The sequence below is a fragment of the Lottia gigantea genome (assembly GCF_000327385.1).
Source record: "Lottia gigantea unplaced genomic scaffold LOTGIsca_71, whole genome shotgun sequence".
Classification (NCBI taxonomy): domain Eukaryota; kingdom Metazoa; phylum Mollusca; class Gastropoda; family Lottiidae; genus Lottia; species Lottia gigantea.
In genome coordinates this window covers 1,306,400-1,329,926 of record NW_008710397.1, presented here as the reverse complement: position 1 = coordinate 1,329,926, position 23,527 = coordinate 1,306,400, and the positions used below count along the sequence as shown (strand labels likewise).

Here is a 23,527-nt window from a genome sequence, read left to right as displayed (position 1 = left end):
AGAGGGAAACCGGTTTGAAAAATCCGAAGGTATTATCTCGACCTATGCCGGGATTGAACCCTGGACCTTCAGGTTAGCGAGCAAGCGTCTAATTCACTGAGCCACCGCGGCTCCCAGCACCCCTGTCAATCCGTGCGTCCGTCCGTCAAAATTTGCCTGTAAACGCTCTAAAAACTAGATTTTTTGATGGGATCAAATGAAATTCGGTATGTGTATACATATTCATAAAACGAAGATCAAGTTCGAATTTGAGCTATTTTCGGCCGTTAGAAGCAGAGTTATTGCCCTTGCCCCAAATCTTGAATATTTACCATCTGCATGCCGTGGTGGGCGTATATGTCTGTGGTCCACTATCTTTTGATTGCCAATTCATAACTGTTGAATATTTGCAGGTGAAATCTTCAGAATAAGCAGGAGACATATTTCTCTACCATTTGACCTTTATTTTGCAAAATGATTTCGAATACCAACCCAAAAACATAACACTTTTAAAGGTTAACGTAAATCTTTTAAATACATATGTATTTTTGTCGTTAAGTTTTAATTAACACTTTTAGATAAGATATGGGCACAAATCACTAGATTTTGGTCATACCACCATACTTAAAACTCATTAAAGATCACAACATTTAGTTCTGATAACTTGTGTTCACAACCAACACGACCAAAAGCATGTTCCAAGCACGATTAAGTTTAGTATTCATCTATCCGATCCAAATTTTCCTCTTCTAAAATATGGTAACCACCAGGTAGATAGCTCGTCTAAAACACGTGGTTGACATATTGACATTGTCATCGGATAGTTTCGTCAAAAATACATGGTTGAAATGTTAACATTGTATTTGAATAGTTTTGTCAAAAACACGTGGTTGCTATTTTAAGTTGCATTTGGATAGTTTAGTCAAAAACACGTGGTTGCTATTTTAAGTTGTATTTGGATAGTTTAGTCAAAAACACATGGTTGAAATGTTAAATTATATTCGGATAACAGAAAACAGTTACGTCAAAATTATTGACGAAGTCGAATTGTATTTGAATAGTTTCTTTAAAACACACGTTTGGCATTGCATGCGAATAGTTATTTCTAAAACATGTGATTGGCATTATATTCAGAAACAAACATTTTTACATGAGTTACATGCCGGGATATCACATTTCGCCGAGAAAAATCACGGTTTTCTAACTGTAAAGTAACTTGACGTTCTCTCGGGCCTGGTAATGGTCTCAGCAATCTTAAGGCAGCTGAAAAACAGTAAAATAACAACATTATAATCAAAGAATACAAATCTGCATCTCCACAATGCCAATCTATTACGAAAATTCTACAGCTATATCGTGAAATTTTGACCACCCAACAACTTTGCCTTTAGAACTCAATCGTTATGGCCATTCTTGCCACAGAAAAGGTTTTTGCTAACTCTAAGTACCCCTCTTCCCAACTTTGGCCCTGATTGTTCTTCGGTAACTATAGCACTCCACGGCAAAATGATTTGGGTTAAAAAGAACATTTTTGATCCCTTCACTATTCAAAATGTGAAACGTATTGCATAAAGGTTTGGTTTTCCTTGCTACAGCAATCCAGATTTAGATGTTGATGAGAACATAGTATCATAAAACATTGGCAAAGGTAAAAAATTCAAGATTTAATCTGATTGGTACACAACTAAACCAGGAACCAATCAAATTAAGTAACAGGATGGTTTGTTGGACCAAGATTGATACATATTGATTAAATATAAAAAAAATAGTACAAACCTTTATCACCTTCAACAACTGTATCAAAAAATCTATCTCTATTGCCGGCAACAATACGCAGATCTAGATTTGGATAAATTGAATATCCTATTGTTTTAATATTTAAAAGTGTTACGGGAATTTTGACAAAATCCATTGATGGCAGAGCCAGGTATTGCCATGATATTGTTTTTGTTTTATTTGAAACACAACGTAAATCTAGTGGATCACAGCTTATTCTACCACAAACTACACCCCCTTCGTCTGCTATCAACTCTCTACAAAAAAAGTTACAAAAATATTTCAAATTTGAGAACAAGGATGTCACGCAGTTATATTTAAAAATGCAATATCTCGGTGGAAGTGCCATAGACGTAAGCATCTAATGGACCGTGGTGGTGAAAGTGGAGGTACAATTCAAGGCTGAAGTCATTTCGAGAGAGTAGCTGTATTTTGAATTCCCCCACTAAACCAATCTGCCTTCTAATTGTACCCCCGGTCTCAGGATCCCAAGATTAGCAATGACGTGTGTTACTGAAGAAGCCACACTGTTTCTGTAGAAGGCACCAAACCAACAATTATTGATGGAAATGGATTCATTACTATAAAGATTACCAAAGAAATTTCCTTTATGCATTGAGTCTTGTGTAATTGGGGTTGGGGAATATGGAAGGTCCCATAAATATCATTGTTTCACCCAGTAGGATAAGCACCCTTAATATTAAGAAAGTTTGTACTTACAAATTAGAATTTAAGTTATTCACCTTTCAAAAGTTGTTAACTCATGCAAAAACATGCAAATATCAAATATGGATCACAATACATTCCACCTTCATTCACTTGATTGATTCAATTCGTTGGACCAATCAAACCTTAGTCTAAGAAACTAGAATAACTCACAGCTCTCAGTCAAAATTTGAGCCTTCAAATCCATATGTGTCCAGAATTATCCGTGTTTGAAAGTTAAAATGACGAGACGTACATATAGAAATAGAACGTGAAATATTTGAAGGGATTATTCTATTTTCGTAGGTTCTAAAGTACTTCTGAAGACTATTTATCTATATTCAAGAACCAAATCAACACCCGAAAAATGGCGAACTATGGCCGTTAAGGTGATTAGGCCGTTAGACCATTGAATGACATACAATTTAGGGCTACAATAAGACAAAATAAGAAAAAGAAAATTCTGTAATGATCCGAAAGTTTATTCAAATAAAATCTAGGACGTGATTATATTGGATATGTACAATTTATTGAAATCATATAAAAATGGAATATTTTGAATACATTTATCAACGTTAGTTTTCAATTCGACGTCTGTGGTTCCTGCAATCCCACTAAAACTAAGTGTTTGATGTCACTAATCGCAAAATATGCTTCATCACATAAGGTATTCCGTCTTCATCTTATACCTTGACTGGAAATGACCCACTTACTTGTTTCATAGAAGAAGTTTTTGAATGCAGCAATTTGATTGCATTATACGCTAGTGAATACAGCCAATCTGAGCCCTCGACAGAAACTGTAAAAATTAATTACACGTGAATTGAGAGTTCTGATTGGCCGTATTCGCTGGTGTACAACCCAATCAAATTGTTGACCGTGAAACAAGAAAGTGGGACTTGCAGTCAAGGTATAAAATGAAGACGTAAAATCTTTACCCTTGACATACAGAAAAGGGTCACAATGAACTATCTTGATATGTGGTGTATGATTTTATATCCATTCATGGTTAATCGTAGAGTACTTTTTTTAGAGTGAAAAACGTTTCAAAATGACTGATTTATTTTGGGGAGGAAAAGATTTGTAAGAACTCTTTTGTGGAGGCATGATTTCACTGAGGTTGAGAAGTGCTGTTTTAGGCCACGGTACAATTTTTTTGTCAAAATTATGGAAAAGTAATAATGTGGTAATATGTTGAAATGACCAGAAATATGTGTCTTTGATATATAGCACAAATGACCATATGTGTCTTTGATATACATACCACAAATGATCATATGTGTCTTTGATATATATACCACAAATGACCATATGTGTCTTTGATATATATACCACAAATGATCATATGTGTCTTTGACATATATACCACAAATGACTATGTGTCTTTGATATACATATAGCACAAATGACCATATGTTTTGATATATAGCACAAATGGCCATATGTGTCTTTGAGATATAGCACAAATGACCATATGTGTCTTTGATATATAGCACAAATGGCCATATGTGTCTTGATATATAGAACAAATGACCATATGTGTCTTTGATATATAGAATAAATGGCCATATGTGTCTTTGATATATAGCACAAATGACCATATGTGTCTGATATATAGCACAAATAACCATATGTGTCTTGATATATAGAACAAATGACCATATGTGTCTTTGATATATTGCACAAATGACCATATGTGTCTGATATATAGCACAAATAGCCATATGTGTCTTGATATATGGCACAAATGACCATATGTGTCTTGATATATAGCACAAATAATAAGAGATATCATTAGGTGAGAATGAGTTAAGCAAATGTACTAGGTCCATCTGTAACATACAGATATATTTTAGATTCTGCGATTCCGTTGAATTTCTCAGATTGGATTTTCATCAACAATTGAAGAATCACATCTTGAGGTCCCTGAATTCTTTTAACAAGAGTTACTACAGCTTGATTGTTTGTCTGAGATAATTCAAAGTTTAATTTAGAGGCTCGTGGTACACCAGCTAACAGTGGTCGAGCTTGAAGTATTTTCAGTTCCCAACTGTATCTACGTTGACTATCTTTAGCTCCAGTCATTGAAAACAGTGGTGTAGGAATGATGATATTGGTTGGGAATGTTAAAAAGTTGTAAGACATAGATATCAATTCATTAGCGTTAGGATTAAATGAACCAGCTTGTTTACAACGAACACTACAAAATAACAACAACAAATAATTCAAAACAAACAACAACAACATAAAGACAACAAATTGGTTTCCAAGCTTATTGTGTTAATTTTATTTGTATAAAAAACCAATTCATGCCTGAAAAAACATGCATTAAATACAGCTCTAGATATTGTACATTTTCTATGTGTATCATGATCTTAATACATTTCTAAGGTAGGTATGTTGACTTAATCAACCAATCAAAGGCATTTAAAATCATGTAATATTTACTATATGATGATTGGACCTGTGCTTTAAATCAAACTCAAGCAATGGATTTGATGGGCTCACAATTTAAAATATTGTAGAACCTGATTTAAAAAAAGATGTTGTGTGATCATGGTGTGCGTGAAGTAATCCAGTAGAAACATATAATGCAAAACCTACAGCTGTATTTTAATTAGACTTTCGTATATTAATATTACCAAAGAATAACACAGGAACACTCATTTTGTTTTTTTTGAAGGTCGAAATATTCATGTGCGCAAATTTATAAATACTATATCTAGAGAAATGTGCTCTTTAACGTATCTGAAAGTTTTAACCAAAAAAAAACAGCCCTTAATTTTTTACACCAAAATTATGCTTTTTGGTTGCTGTAAGAAAACAACTGTACAGATTTTTGAAATTGAAAATTCTGATTTACTTAGGTAAAATATTATATTTCCACAGAACTGTCATTAACTAAAGAGAAAAAGAAAACTAACACCAAATACATGCTTCAACAATCTATCAAATATATTGTAACTTACGCATTTTGTTGACCTCCTGGTACAGTTTTAACAAAACCTTCTGGACACTGTACAACAGGACATTTATAGCCTCCTCTTGTGTTAACACATGTACTATCTCTAGATGGACAGAAGGCTGTACCATCACTACATTCATCAATATCTACAAAAAAAAATACAAAATATAAATATTAAAACAGAACTTCATTATGTTACTCAGAGTTTCACGTTATGCAATCATCAGACAACTGACCTAAGTTGGCCATGTAGTAGAACTTATTCTTATGTCTTCATTTTGAGACAGTTTTGCATGGGAAGCAGACCATGTTTACTCTTTTTGAAACACCTGATGGTACTTCTCGTTTGAAGAGTCCACTACTATACAATTATTACTCCTGATTTTGTCATGCTTTGGACAAGATTTAGGGTTAATAGAAATGTATTGCTTATATAAGTTTTTTTTATTTTTGGTGATTGGTCGAGTAAAGTTATGAAAACTTAAACTATCTTATAGCTTGTAGTTTGATTTGATACCTTCACATGATCTGGAATCTCTGGATTTCTTCCATCCATCTGGACAATCACAGGTAAAGGAACCAGGAGTGTTACTACACCTACCACCACAAACACGACCTCTACCACCAAACTGATTACATTCATCAATATCTAAAATACGACTGGATGATTACATTCATCAATATCTAAAATACTACTGGATGATTACATTCATCAATATCTATAATACAACTGGATGATTACATTCATCAATATCTAAAATACAACTAGATAATTACATTCATCAATATCTAAAATACAACTGGATGATTAGATTCATCAATATCTATAATACAACTAGATGATTACATTCATCAATATCTAAAATACAACTGGATGATTAGATTCATCATTATCTAAAATACTACTGGATGATTACATTCATCATTATCTAAAATACGACTGGATGATTACATTCATCAATATCTAAAATACAACTGGATGATTAGATTCATCATTATCTAAAATACTACTGGATGATTACATTCATCATTATCTAAAATACTACTGGATGATTACATTCATCATTATCTAAAATACGACTGGATGATTACATTCATCAATATCTAAAATATGACTGGATGATTACATTCATCAATATCTATAATACAACTGGATGATTACATTCATCAATATCTAAAATACAACTGGATGATTACATTCATCAATATCTATAATACAACTCGATGATTAGATTCATCAATATCTATAATACAACTGGATGATTACATTCATCAATATCTAAAATACAACTGGATGATTAGATTCATCAATATCTAAAATACGACTGGATGATTACATTCATCAATATCTAAAATACGACTGGATGATTACATTCATCAATATCTAAAATACGACTGGATGATTACATTCATCAATATCTAAAATACAACTAGATAATTACATTCATCAATATCTAAAATACAACTGGATGATTAGATTCATCAATATCTAAAATACAACTGGATGATTACATTCATCAATATCTAAAATACGACTGGATGATTACATTCATCTTTATCTAAAATACGACTGGATGATTACATTCATCTTTATCTAAAATACGACTGGATGATTAGATTCATCAATATCTAAAATACAACTGGATGATTACATTCATCAATATCTAAAATACGACTGGATGATTACATTCATCAATATCTAAAATACAACTGGATGATTACATTCATCAATACCAAAATACAAGGATAGTTTCATTCATGTCCATCTTAACTCATAATTGACTATTAATAGATGTGTACTCCTTGATAAATACAATAAATCTGCTACTGACATTTTGGCTGATTTGTTTGGTCAGGCATGAATCTGGTTGTATCTCATGATTTTGACTATTGTAGTAGTGTAGTATTGCTTACTCTTACCAAAACACCTGATGGTACTTCTCTTTGGAAGTATACTTTACTACATTTACTCTCGATTTTGCCATTTTTTGGACAAGATTTTTGAATTGTCTTGCTTGTAAGGAATTTTATTTTTTACCTTCACATGTCCTCTGATCTACTGATAGTTGGTAACCACGGTTACAGGTGCAGAAATAACTACCAAAATTATTGATACATTTATGATGACAAATATTTCTAGTTGTACATTCATCAATATCTACAATAGAAAACAATCCAAATATGAATCTTACTTTTATACTTCACTCTGTGGTTTATGAAAACAGGCCATGCCGTGCACTTTGCAATGTGGACAATTTTGCATAGCTTGCTATTCCAATTCTAGCCTCAATCGAATGGTTTGGAAGTGGATTTATGAATGAATATTTATAAAGTTGTGACTCTTATTTTTCATTTCAATTGAAAGCTCTTACCACTACATCCCCCTCTACCATCTGATTCTAGACCATCTTTACAAGTACAAACATAACTTCCTGGTGTGTTCTGACATTTAGATTGCAATGGACAAATAGCAGCACTGTAGGCACACTCATCTACATCTAAAATAAAACAGGTTATAGTGAGAAATTTCTAAAATTTGTTGTTTTTCAGAGTTTCAAACAGAGTGATTTTAAGAGAATTTGCTTATTTAAGCCTCATTGCTGTGAAAGTAGGGTAGAGACAACTGGACCATTTCCATATCCCTACTGAGGCAGGACACATGTTCTTAAGTCTTTGAGACAGGTACTGATAGTTCCTTAGATTTCATAATACAGCTCTTTACATTTTAATTCATTCACACTAAAGATTTGATATCACATTTGCCCCCAAAGAAGAATGGTTTGTACTTCAAATATTGTACCCCAACTTCATTTCCACAAATCTATGTTTTTGCCTAAAATATGTGTCCAAATGCACTAAATCAATTCTATTTTGCAAAAATATTCTTTGGGGAGAATCCTCATTCCATGGTAGGTTTGGGGTATCCTTTGGCGCTTCCACATTTTGAACTAAACCTCGAAACTGAGTCCGTCTGCCCCCTATTTGTACCTCAAGTCCCATTAAGCTGAAGCCGCCACTGGACCCAAATCAATAAGCACTGACTGAAATAATAACCTACCTTCACAAATATTGTTAATAAATCTATAACCACGAGGACATTGACAGAAATAACTTCCCTGTCTGTTAACACATTGTTGTTCTCCAGCACATCTGTGCTTACCACTAGCACATTCATCAATATCTGTAAACACATTGTATCATTTTTATACATTCAATATAGTTTTAATTAAAATTAAAACTAGGCAGGTCTATGTCAGGGTTAAATTTAGATACAAAAATTTGATTGACAATTTATAACACCAAATTTTAGTTTGACTAATGAAGTTAATTCAAATTGTTCAAGTAGTAAGATAATGCCATAAAAAGAAATTCCTAGTTTGAGGTATTTTTTGAAGTAATTGTGTGATATCCATAAATTTGTAGTAGAAGACTATTCACATAATATTCTAGGTCCAACTTGAGCCCCAGAAATGCAGTACTTTTCCCTTTGAGTTTGCTCTGATATGGATTTATTAGTAGGCTATCATTAACATAAATCCAGCAGTTTCTACAGATTTAGTTTATAGCGTAAAAATATAATTATAATATTCCTTACCTACACATCTACCATTTTCATTAGTTTCAAATCCATTAGGACAATTAACTAGTGATCTACATTGATAGGATCCTATTGTATTGACACATTGTTGATATTGATTACATATAGTACTGTATTCTATACATTCATTAATATCTATAAAACAAAATACAACAATAGAATATTTTCACTGTTAAAATAGTGCTCATTACATCAATTGTAGAGTGATATATAGAAATACCACTGTTAAAATAGTGCTCAATACATCAATTGTAGAGTGATATATAGAAATACCACTGTTAAAATAGTGCTCAATACATCAATTGTAGAGTGATATATATAAATACCACTGTTAAAATAGTGCTCAATACATCAATTGTAGAGTGATATAGAAATACCACTGTTAAAATAGTGCTCAATACATCAATTGTAGAGTGATATAGAAATACCAGTGTTAAAATAGTGGTCAATACATCAATTGTAGAGTGATATAGAAATACCAGTGTTAAAATAGTGCTCAATACATCAATTGTAGAGTGATATAGAAATACCAGTGTTAAAATAGTGCTCAATACATCAATTGTAGAGTGATATAGAAATACCACTGTTAAAATAGTGCTCAATACATCAATTGTAGAGTGATATAGAAATACCAGTGTTAAAATATTACTCAATACATCAATTGTAGAGTAATATTGTAAAAATAGTGCTCAATACATCAATTGTAGAGAGATATAGAAATACTACTGTAAAAATAGTGCTCAATACATCAATTGTAGAGCGATATAGAAATACCATCAGTTAAAATAGTGCTCAATGCATCAATTGTAGAGTCATATAGAAATACCATCAGTTAAAATAGTGCTCAATGCATCAATTGTAGAGCGATATAGAAATACCATCAGTTAAAATAGTGCTCAATACATCAATTGTAGAGCAATATAGAAATACCATCAGTTAAAATAGTACTCAATACATCAATTGTAGAGTGATATAGATATGCTACTGTAAAAATAGTGCTCAATACATCAATTGTAGAGAGATATAGAAATACCATCAGTTAAAATAGTGCTCAATGCATCAATTGTAGAGTCATATAGAAATACCACTGTTAAAATAGTACTTAATACATCAATTGTAGAGTCATATAGAAATACCCCTGTTAAAACAGTGCTCAATACATCAATTGTAGAGTGATATATAGAAATACCACTGTTAAAATAGTGCTCAATACATCAATTGTAGAGCGATATAGAAATACCACTGTTAAAATAGTACTCAATACATCAATTGTAGAACGATATAGAAATACCACTGTTAAAATAGTGCTCAATACATCAATTGTAGAGCGATATAGAAATACAACTGTTAAAATGGTGCTCAATACATCAATTGTAGAACGATATAGTGTTCAATACATCAATTGTTGTAGAGCAATATAGAAATATTAAAACATACGAATATATGATAACCTAACCTGATGACATCTGCTTTAACCAATCAAATTCCTTCAATCTCTCACAAAATGCTAACCGTGGAGAAGGCGTAAATTTGATTGGTTGAAGCAGGTTAGGTCAAAAGGTTATTTTGACGAATGTTCAAGAGTTTGATCGTTAGACACTACTCTGAAGTGGCTGTAATAAAAAAAAAAATACTAAACGAAAGTTTATTGAGTGTTTACGAGCAATTGATGTTGATAGAAGCACTTACTGTAAAAACTGAAGTAAGAGGCCTAAATCTTGAAAAAGCCTTAAATTTAATCAGAAGTAAACTAAACTTTCTCAAACCTTTCGATTTAGGTCCAATAACATCCATTTTGAGTTTCATCAAAATCGGTTGAAAACTAAGAGAGTAATAGCATATTCAAGATTTTGGGGCAAGGGCAATAACTTTGCTTCTAACAATCGAAAATAACTCAAATTCGAACTTGATCTTTGTTTTATGAATATGTATACACATACCGAATTTCATTTGATTCCATCAAAAAATCTAGTTTTTAGAGCGCTCACAAGAAAATGTTGTTGACGGACGGATGTACGGACGGGGGTGCTGACAATATATGTCCACATAGAGAGATGGCTTACCTATACAGTTTCCAATTCTGTCAGGTCTTAACCCTCTTTTACAGTTGACTCTTTCACATTCCCCATTAACAGGGTTAAACCTGGTGCCTTCTTCACATCTCTTGACTTCACATCGAAATGATCCTTGTACATTAACACATTGATAACCACGACCACAATTATGTGTTCCTAATATACATTCATCATCATCTACAAATTACATAGAAACAATGTCATGAAATTAATTAGTTTTTACATAAGTCATGAAATTAATTAGTTTTTACATATGTCATGAAATCAATTAGTTTTTACATAAGTCATGAAATTAATTAGTTTCTATACGTCATGAAATTAATAAGTTTCTATATGTCATGAAATGAATTAGTTTCTATATGTCATGAAATGAATTGGTTTCTATATGTCATGAAATTAATTGGTTTCTATATGTCATGAAATTAATTAGTTTCTATATATCATGAAATTAATTAGTTTCTATATGTTTTGAAATTAATTAGTTTCGATATGTCATGAAATTAATTAGTTTCTAAATGTCATGAAATGAATTAGTTTCTATATGTAATGAAATAAATTAGTTTCTATACATCATGAAATAAATTGGTTTCTATATATCATGAAATAAATTAGTTTTGATATGTCATGATATTAATTAGTTTCGATATGTCATGAAATGAATTAGTTTCGATATGTCATGAAATGAATTAGTTTCGATATGTCATGAAAGTATTTAGTTTCTATCTGTCATGAAATTAATTGGTTTTAATATGTCATGAAATTAATTGGTTTTAATATGTCATGAAATTAATTGGTTTTAATATGTCATGAGAAACATATTTGTGGATTCTTTTTTTTTTAAATATTTAGGCCAGACGAACTAAGTGGATATTGAACAGAAGATGAAAAATATGATTATACATTAATTTCAAGGGCTTATATATTTGTAATACTTTAAGAAAGTACTATAGCAAAACAAAGTATTTCTTCTAATAAGTTCCAATTAGTTCTAACAAGTTAACAAGTTCTGATAAGTTCTAAAAAGTTGTGATAAGTTCTAACAAGTTGTGATAAGTTGTGATAAGTTCTAACAAGTTCTGATAATTTTCTGATAAGTTTAAAATAGTTGTAATAACAACCCTATTTGTTTGATGTACACAAAATCTAACCGACTATTCTGAAAATTGACAAGTCTGTTGCAATTACTCACCTTTACATCTCTGTGACTGTTCATCTAGAGTATAACCTGTACCACAATGGCGGAATCTACGACATGAATACGAGCCGATAGTGTTATCACATCTTTCACCTACTAGACATGTATCAATACCTAATCCACATTCATTTAGATCTACATAAACAATAACAAATGTTAGTTAAAAAGGATGCATTCAATTTATAAAATTTCACTAAGAATAAAAATTACCTGTTAGGCAAATATTTACCAAATATCTATCAATTAAATCTTAAGAAAATCCATTGTCATTAAACTGTTATAACCAACAAACCATTATTTCAGCCTTACTCACTTTTAACCGTTCATCAATGAACCATATTCAGCTTGAAAAAACTATAAGCAGAGCCATTCACCAATGAGCCAACAGATATCAGAGCCATTCATCAATGAGCCAAAAGATAGTAGAGCTATTCATCAAAGAGCCAATTGACAGCAAAGCCATTCACCAATGAGCTAAGTACTAGCAGAGCTATTCACCAATGGGACAACTGATAGCAGAATCATTCATCAATGAGCCAACCGATAGAGCCATTCATCAATGAGCTAAGTAATAGCAGAGCCATTCATCAATGAGCCAACTGATAGCAAAGTCATTCATCAATGAGCCAACTGATAGCAGAGCCATTTACTAATCAGCCAACTGATAGTAAAGCCATTCATCAATGAGCCAACTAATAGCAGAATCATTCATCATTGAGCTAACTGATATCAGAGCAATTCCTCAATGAGCCAACTGGAAGCAAAGCCATTCATCAATGAGCCAAATGATAGCAGTCATTCATAAATGAGCCAACTGATAGCAGAGCCATTCACCAATGAGCCAACTGATAGTAGAGCCATTCATCAATGAGCCAATTTCAGTTTAACCAACTTCAAAGTAGACCTTGTGAACAAACTTCTGATTTTCAGAATAATCACCAAAGAGCTAATAACCATTAAGCAAATTATCATTGAGTCCATTTCATTGAACCAATATTAGCATGATCCAATTGTAAGAAGGCAAAATTCTCATTTTAAAATCATCTTTATCTTAATCCAAATGTAAAGCCATTCATGAATGAGTCTATTCTATCTGAGGTATTCACCAAGAAGCCAATTTTAGCTTTTGTCCATCACAATTTAAACCAATTTCAGCTTGAACAAATTCTAAGCAAAGCGGATCATCAGTAAACCAATATCTTTACAACCTCAGCTATTTTTAAATAACCATTCATCAATGACTCATTTGCAGCTACGCCAAACTGTTAATTATAAAATTTCAGTTTGAGCCCACTGTAAGTAAAGCAATCAATCAAATAAACCAATTTTAATTTTCAATTTTAGCAAAAAATTTTAGCATGTGCCAACTTAAACCAATTTCAGCTTGAACCAACAGTAAACAGGGCCATTCAATAATAATCCAAATACAAAACTAAATTCATTCAACTATCAAGACAACTGCAAATGACTATTGTATTTATTGATATATTAGTAAAAACAATTTTTTCTATCACACCAAGAAAAACCATGCATTACAAAGACTATCATGCCAACATCAAATTTGACAACATCTACAATAGTTCAGTTTACCCTGACACTGCCTGGTGATTCTATCTCGTTCAAAACCTTCCTCACATTCACAAATATAGGAGGCGTTCAAATTGTGGCATATTTCATACTGCCCAGTACATAAATCATCATATATGGTACATTCATTAATATCTTAAAATATAATTAGTTAATTATATTCTTCCAAAATATTTAGCAGTACAGTAACAATTACCAATATGAAATATTCAACTTTCAGTCATACACTTCTTTTGAGCTTTTTGGAATGATACTAAGCAATATGACAAAGTTTCTTCAAAATCTGTCAAGAATTGTCCCTTCTAGAGTGTTAACGAGCTAAAAATTGAAAGGGTTTTCAAAAACAAGAGCAATAACTCATACCAAATATTTTTGACCTTTCTGATTTTCAATAGGTTTCATCCTTGAGATAACAAACACTCATGTCAAGTTTCATCAAAATCCATCAAGATTTGTGCCTTGTAGAATGTTTAAAAGCAAATGTTGACGGATGGACAGACAGGGGTGCCGACAATATACGTCCACATAAGGGAGATGAGGGCGTATAAAAACAGTATTTGTTTGACAAATTTTGTATATAGAGTTTAAGCTAGCTGCTAGTAGGCTTAAATACAACCAGTACAAAATTCTTAAAAAAAATCCTGATACCAATTTGCCATTGTGTTAAACTGGTATCCTGTTGTGTTCAATTATCGCTTCACTAACAACAGGTAAGGCCTTAATCTCACTGTCAAAATAGTGACCATGCGTTATAGCGAGACGTCGTCTAGCTAGCATTGACATTACTGTAGTGTATGACGTGAATTTCGACCAATCAATGCCAAGATAGCCCAAACTCGTTCCTTTGGTGCAAAGCTTTAAATGGAATGGGAGACAAGTTCAGCATTGAGTAGGACCTTCGGAGAGATCTGACAATGTTCATTTAGCTTACCTTCACATTGCCTTGTAACACTGTTAAAACCAAAGCCACGTTCACACTCAAAACTATCTTCACAGATTCTAGTGATAGGATTAAAGACAAGGCCTGGTTCACACTGTGCTGTATGACAGGTATAACGCCCAGGTGTGTTAACACATTCCTGTGTTGGAGCACATTGATATGTTCCATCAGCACATTCATCTATATCTATAAAATAAAAGATAATCCATCAGCCTATTTCTACTAAAAATAGTACAGAGACAATCAGTTTCAGGCTACAAAATCAAGTCTTTAATGATTGACCTTTGACCCAAAAGGACAGAGATGCAACAATTTTTATTATCTAACCATGTCTACATGTCAAAATATAGGAGCTAAATTTTCACACCTGAAAAATTCTCAAAACTTTTATTGTGAAACCTTACAATGCCTTACATTCCAGTGTTTTGACTGAAATGTTGTCAATTTTTGTATCAAAAGGGAACTAATTTGTTCAACTAGAATGCAGTGCGAACATGTAACTTCACTTGAAGATTTGGGGAGGTTGGTTGACATTTCAGTCAAAACACTGGTATGTACGGCATTGTAAGGTTTCACAATAAAAGTTTTGAGATATTTCAGGCATTAAATTTTGGATTTTGGCCAAGGATAACAACTTCGGTTCACAATTAAAGATCCTTTCTACCAGCTGGTCTGTGGCCAAAACCTTGTGGCATTGATCTTTCCCAGAGTATCCATAGCCATTAACAGCCATTCACTGGAGTGAAGATGTCTTGTTCAAAGTCACCATACTTTCACATGTTAACCTAGATAAGAAGCCACAACCACCATTAAGGCCCTACTCGTGTCACCGAATCCGTGTCACTCGTTTACAACGGTTTTCCTGAATCCGAATCCGGATTTTGAATCTGTGAATTCGCCTCCCAGGGAAGATTCTTAGGATTCAAGATGGCGTCATTCATAGGGCTCTTATAATTTTAAATTATTCTTGCTTTTCGAATCTGTTTCACACGTTTACAACGCGCATCTGATGTACCAAACTGGTTTCAGATTTTTTGTAATCGAGTAGGGCCTCAGTCAAGGTAACAAAGCCAGTGATGTCATGTAAATGACTAACCTGTACAAGTTCTGCCATCGTTATTAATAGTAAAACCTTCATAACAACTACATTGTACATTTTCATCGTCTAGAGCAAAACATCGATGTTCACAGGGATTATTGTCTTCACAGTTATAATCTGCATCAACATATTCACCTAAACAACAATAATAACAATTATAATCTATATCACCATATTCACCTAAATGACAATAATAACAATTATAATCTATATCACCATATTCACCTAAATAACAATAATAACAATTATAATCTGCATCAACATATTCACCTAAACAACAATAATAACAATTATAATCTGTATCACCATATTCACCTAAATAACAATAATAACAATTATAATCTATATCAACATATTCACCTAAATAACAATAATAACAATTATAATCTGTATCACTATATTCACATAAATAACAATTATAATCTGTATCACCATATTCACCTAAATAACAATAATAACAATTATAATCTGTATCACCATATTCACCTAAATAACAATAATAACAATTATAATCTGTATCACCATCTTCACCTAAATAACAATTATAAGCTTTATCACCATATTCACCTAAATAACAATAATAACAATTATAATCTGTATCAACATATTCACCTAAATAACAATAATAACAATTATAATCTATATCACCATATTCACCTAAATAACAATAATAACAATTATAATCTGTATCACCATATTCACCTAAATAACAATATCATAACAATTATAATCTGTATTACCATATTCACCTAAATAACAATAATAACAATTATAATCTGTATCACCATATTCACCTAAATAACAATAATAACAATTATAATCTGTATCCCCATATTCACCTAAATAACAATAATAACAATTATAATCTGTATCACCATATTCACCTAAATAACAATAACAATATTCAATATACATTTCAAAGGCCGCTTAATTGTTACTCTAGAAAACCAATTTTATCAAAATGCAGATTTTTGTTTTCATGCATTGAATCCTTTTTGGAGATTTCACAAACAACAAAAGGTGATAAAAACAAGACAACACGCTTTGATTGATTGAAGATTATGTCATCAGAACAGGACTATGGTAGTAACTTGTTAGATTGCAATGGAGATGAAAAATTTGAGAAAAAAAAATGTAATCGGCTTATTTTTAGATTGAATAGGTATATGACCGAATAAATGAAGATCAAGTGAAAAAGTTTCTATTTTCACCAACTGCATGTTGACAAAATGGGCAGATTTGGAAATGATCAAGTTTCATTAAAATCAATTTGGAAACTTTCCATTAACAGAAAAAACCAAGTTTCAACTAAGTCAGGGGCAAATACTCAAAAAATGGACCTTTAGAGCAGGGGTTTTCAACCTTGTTTTTTCTATTACCCCTTTTAGGATCCGTGATTGATTATATTACCTCCCAGACTGAAAACCCCTGCTTATATCCACATTTTAATAACCAAAAAGAGTGTAAATAAATACCATCTGATTGTTGACATGTTCTTCCATCTACATTTAATGAGTAACCATCACGACATTCACATCTAAAACTACCAACAGTATTAACACAGGTATGAGAACAGATCTGACCAGGAAACAATGCACACTCATTTCTATCATCAGCTAGAAGTTAGTAGGGAAACAATATAATACACACTTATTAAAGGGACAGATTCAGGATTGATTTGGTTCTCTGAATTTTTGTAAATCGGCTTCACAAGTACTAGAAATTGACCAAAATTGTATAACTTCATCAAAAATTTCTCAAACTAGGAATTTCACTTTCTATTTCTATATTTGTCTTTTCTATATATGACAGAGTCTCAAGAAAAGATGAGTTGACTTTCAAACGTAGATAATTCTGGACACACATGGATTTGAAGGCTCATATTTCGATGGTGAGCTGTGAACACTATTACTGATTGGCTTAGCTAAAAATTCACGTTTCTAAGACTAAAGTCGATTGGTCAAAATAATCACAAATCCGTCCCTTTAAAGTTGACATTCCCACAGAAAATTCAACAATAACTACTGTTTTTTAGCTCAAATGCAATGAAAATTCAGAAAAGATGACTAAATGGGGCATACAGTGTTTAACGATGAATATCCCAGAATTCCTTACATGTAGTGTGTAAGTCATTTAATGAATTGAGAATCTGATTGGTTGAATACTGTGAAAATATTTTGCATTACAATGTTATTGGATCTTAGATGACAAGTTAAGTAAAAAAACAGGAAGCCAAATACCTAGGTCTGAATAAGCATACGTCTTAGAATAAACATAAAATTGAAGAATTTTAAACTTGACCAATAAGAGCATATATTCATCAGTAGATATACCTGGTGTCATAAATAACATAATATAATCCAATAAATCCAAAAATTATCCATAAATATGAAATTAACTATTGAAAAACGCTTAATATTAAGATTTTGTTTTCATTAATTACTTAGTTATTTCAAATTTCCAATTTTCCGGATTATACACGGATTCTGTTGTAACTTTATGACTCCAGATAAGTTAACTGATAAATATAATATACTCATATTGACCATTCTTGAGAACTTAAATTTTATGTTCATTCTAAGACGTAGTATCACTTTAATCAGATTTCAAAAATAAATTTTGTTTGCAAAATGGATGCAATATCAGACAAATAATATAATCCAATAACACAAACAAGCACACATACCTGTAGAATTGAAGACATCATAATATTTTTGTCCAGTACAGCATTCATGGAACATATTATCACATGGTGAACCGTAGTCTGGTGTTTGACAGGACAAACCTTGTGATTTAGCTATTAATCCTAATTCACAACAAATACAACATTCCTAAAAATAATAATTATTATTAGAGGGGATCAGTCAGCATTTTCAGAGATTGATTTGGGTCTTTATTGTGCTTTAATAGTCTTAAGAATGTACAAAAATTACATAATCCCTTCAAATATACCTCAAACTTGAGTCAACTTTCAAACGTGAATAATTATGGATACACATGGAATTGAAGGCTCAAGTTTCGACGATGAGCTGTGAACACTATTACTAATTATGTAAGCTATAAAACAATTACTGTTTGTGAAACTAAGGTATGATTGGTTCGAGCGGATATTGAAGGTGCTCCTTTAAATAGTGTTTTCGAAATTTGCCCCCTCCCTCACCATTCCACAGCATAATCTAAAATCGACATGGACAAAGAAAAACAAGTGTTTCAGAACAGGTCTGTCTGTACCAAAGCCTGCCATTTTCAGAGATATGATTTTAGTAAAATCCCTAAATAGCTGAGAATTTAAGTTCTCCATTTCTGTTAATTAATCTCTTATTTTGAAACACTGCTAAAATACCATATCTCTTTCAAGGTGGTGGCAAAGGGAGTGACTGTGTTCATCAATTTGTGGGTTTTAGTTATCATATAGAAGTAAATATTTGTTTTCCCACTGATATTCTGGAAGTAATCTTTGTTTGTGAATTTTTTTTTTTTTTTGGTTAAAATGGTCTAATTATCAAAATTAGAATAGTTAAAAAAATTGGTTTAAATATTATCAAACCAAATAGTTTGCTTAATTTGACACTAAAATATAAGGAAACCCATCTTTAAGAAATATAATAATTCTACCTTGTATTTTTCAGCCCCTTCTTCGGAATCTCTTATAGCACACATCTGACCATCCAGGGCATTCTCCTTTCCTTTCTCACACTGTTTAACAAAAACATCTTTAATACAGCATAATTCTATCACTGAGTGACACGTAGGTAGATCTTCACGAGATATATTGGCCACGTAACCATGATGGCTGCTACATCTATTGTCACCTAGTGACCAATCTAAACCTTCATTACAACATGGTATTAACAAATCATCTAAATTTCCTAAAAAAATATAATTCAAATGTGAGTAACAAATTATGACATGTACAGAGATTTTTTATATGAACTTGCCATACTATATTATTTCAACCTAAATATTGGTGTCCATTTCAGAATCAAAATTCTGTCTATGGTTCGATTGAACTCTTCCAAAGTAATATGACATCACTATGAATATCATGTTCTGGAAATGATGACGAAACAATTATTTAATTACTTTGTAGGTAAACAGAATGTCGGTTTTAATTTTGAAAAATGATACAGATGCATTTTTATTAGCTTTTATTTTCATATAGCCACTCCTGTTAGTGTCTAGTGTAGCCCTGTCGTTAGGGTGGGGTCAGTGGGGGCTGGGCCCCAGCAAGTGAGAATCAAGACCCAGCAAAACCTTCTTCAGATCAGCAGAGATTGATTTATTTTCAGTGTCTTTGTACAAAATCAAAAAGATATAGATTTTGATACGATTAGGCATTTTAAAATTGTCATAAATGAGTTCTCTGGGCCTGCAATTCTTCAAATTTTCTGAGTACAAAATCCAAGCCCCAGCACCAATTCATTCCTGGCGATAGGGTTGGTCTAGTGACAGCACAATTGAACATCGTCATCTAAATAAAGTGGCTATATTAAAAATAAAAGTTTGGTATAATTTTTATTAGACTGATTAGTGTCTAAATATTTGCTTGAGCTCAATTTCAGCTATCTGTATCACTTTCTAAATTAAACAATGACTTTCTGTTCCTCTACAAAATTACTAAATTATAGTCATTTCATCATTTCCAGGACATACTAAATGATATTGTGATGTTGTAATTTGCAATAGAACCACAGGTGGGATTTTGATTCTGAAAGTGATACAGATAGGTGAAACTAGGTAGTGTGCAATAAGGGTTTTTCCTAGGACAGCAGCACAAGCCTAAACTTTTTTTTCGATTTCCAGGGATCTTTGTCTAGTCTGAAAAACTAGATGCCTCAGACCTGCATCATATCACACAGGAAAATCGAGTGAAAAATTTGAAAGTATTATCTCGACCTATGCTGGACCTTCAGGTTAGAGAGCAAGTGTTGAATTCACTGAGCCACTGCAGCTCCCTGTGTTCATGCTAATTTTATTTTACATAACAAGGAGTATTAGAAAGTAGATAATGAGGTCAGTAGTTATAGTGAACATATTGTGGTGATATTATCTCAAGTATAATAGGAAATGAAAACTATCATAACATATAGTACTTATAACACCAACTTGTACTAGGTGCTACTTCATAAATTAAAGAGACAGTAACTTTAGACTTTTCATTTCACTTTGGAATTTACTAATTTCAGTTGATTTGATAAAGCAGGGTTAAATGACAACCGATTTAAACATGTTTTAAAGATAGCTTGCCAGGCAAGTTAATATACACCCAGTGGCAGCTTTGATTTTGAATTAAAATATTTGGCAGTACAGTAAGAATCACCAGTATGAAATATTCAACCCTCAGTCATACACTTCTTTTGAACTCTTTAGGGTGATACTGAATAATATAACAAAGTTATGTCCAAATCTGTCAAGAATCATGCCTTTAAGTGTTGAAAGCATTTTCAAGAACAAGGGCAATAACTCATTTAAAATATTTTTTAAAATTTGTGGATTTTCAATAGAGTTTATCCATGGGTGAAAATAAATGATTTCACCAAGTTCCTTTGAGAATTCTACAGTGTTTTCAAGAACAAGGGCAATAACTCATATTTGATATTTTTTGATCTTTTGGAATATTGATAGGGTTCATTCTTGGGTGATAATAAACACTCACACCAAGTTTCATCAAAATCTGTCAAGATCTATGCCTTCAAGATTGTTTCAAGCAATTTAGGACAGACTGACAGGGGTGACACCAATATATGTTCCAAAATGTGATGCTTTTTAAACAATTTTTTTACTGAAACGGTTCCAAAGAGGTCTTGCTAATTTTTTCGTGTATCAGGAACACTGATGGCATCAATTTGCACCATTCCAATTTTCAATCAGACGTCTGTGGTTCCTGCAATTACACCTAAACTGAGTGATTGTTGATTGATTGAATCATGAAAGGTCCTATGTAATCAAACATATTTTGTGATTGGTGACATCGTCAAACACTTATTCGTAAAATTGCAGAAACCATACATCCTTATTGGAATGGTGGAAATTGATGCTATCAATGTCTCTGTAGACGCTTGCTCGCCATCCTGAAGGGTCAGGCTTCAATCCCGGCATAGGTCGAGATGTAACCTTCGAATTTTTCATCCCGGTTTCCCCCTGCCAGGGATGCAGGTAAGAGAGGGCTGACATGGAAAAAGCATCTAGTAGTTCGGATGGGACAATAAACAAAGTCCCCATGTGCTACAGGCTTTGCACGTTAAAGATCCCTCGACAGTTGGAAATGGCAAAATTTTCCCCATTGCAACCTGCATGGAATTGCCCGTCATTAGCCCACATTGTGCAGAAAAGTAGGACTTAAAACTCCATTTATTTCATTTTCATTTCATCAATGTCCCCGGTACACATGAAAAATGTAGAAAACCTCTTTACAATCCCTTTACTATAGACATTGCTATTCTAAATAAAAATACAATATCTACATTCTCAGAATCACAACTAAATTAACTGGCTGTGTTTAATTTTCAAAATGATCAACACTAGTAAAATTTCAAATTACAGGTCTTCATTGTACTAACAATTGGATTACAGCCAAAATCCATTACAAATTATATATTGTTCTGGAAATAACAAACCAAATTAAACTTTTAATGATATAGTTGACTCACCTTCTGAGAATTTTAAATCCAAAAGAAAATACACTGCAACTAATAATACAGAATTCATTTTGAAAGAATTATAAGTTTTATACACTGTTTTCAACTACAACGGAAATAATTTCATATTGTGTATGCAAATAGTTGGAATAATTTCAACACAGTTAAACTATGTCTGTACTAAAATCTCTTAGTAAATGAAGAAAACAGAGTTTCCCTAATGAGTTCAAGTATCTCAATTTGATGATATCAAGCCAAGTTTAAAGAGTTGTTTAAGAGATGATTGGAGAGAGTGTATCAGGATGTTATATATATAATTTTAAAAGGAAGAGTGAATTAGCTGTGATCTGGTGTAACACAAGGGGACTCATTAAGACCTACTCTTTTCATTATTAGAGCAATCAACCTAGAATCTTGAAATTTTTTTTCAAATCTTGACATAGTTTAAATGAGGTCTGATTAACTACTGATATTATCAAAAGGTTAGACTGACAGCAGGTTGTCTTGGTTTTATTTAAATCTATAGAAATATAATATAAAGTATTACAGGTATTTTGTCATTAGTAATAATAAAGCTTGGACCAAAGTTCATCATGAGATAATTTATATATTCAATATATACAGAACAGGTATAAGGGTTCCCCTCTGAGGCCAGTGACATCAGTTATAAAATCAACCATTTAATACTATAATCCCATTCTGCAAGTCTCTACAAATTCTGTAAAGCAGAATCTACCTTTGTAATGAATTGGTCTTCTGAGGCAAGCCTCTTTACTTTAATTTTTACCATTTGTTTGTCATACTATTGTTACATTGCAAAGTTTTACAGTCAAATTATCCAACAGCACATTTATAATGACACCAACAACACAGAATGATAGTGATACTAGACAGTCTAAATTAGTTAAATTACACTATATAGCGACATCAGTCACTACAAATCAGCATGCAGTATGTTATTATGAAATGT

General features: G+C 32.2%; 1 protein-coding gene across 1 annotated transcript; it reads right to left on the bottom strand.

The window, feature by feature from the left end:
- Window positions 1-427: 427 nt before the first annotated feature.
- On the bottom strand, window positions 428-22,627 carry LOTGIDRAFT_235911 (hypothetical protein; the record flags this gene model as incomplete). Its single annotated transcript, XM_009065906.1, has 19 exons — window positions 428-1,242; window positions 1,756-2,012; window positions 4,304-4,660; window positions 5,430-5,571; window positions 5,943-6,074; window positions 7,464-7,583; window positions 7,798-7,923; window positions 8,484-8,606; window positions 9,021-9,158; window positions 11,087-11,275; window positions 12,288-12,428; window positions 13,884-14,015; window positions 14,812-15,006; window positions 15,917-16,621; window positions 16,660-16,803; window positions 17,395-17,535; window positions 18,606-18,750; window positions 19,535-19,788; window positions 22,570-22,627. The coding sequence occupies 19 exons, from the start codon at window positions 22,625-22,627 to the stop codon at window positions 1,085-1,087; spliced, it is 3,657 nt and encodes a 1,218-aa protein (XP_009064154.1). The 3' UTR covers window positions 428-1,084.
- Window positions 22,628-23,527: the final 900 nt, after the last annotated feature.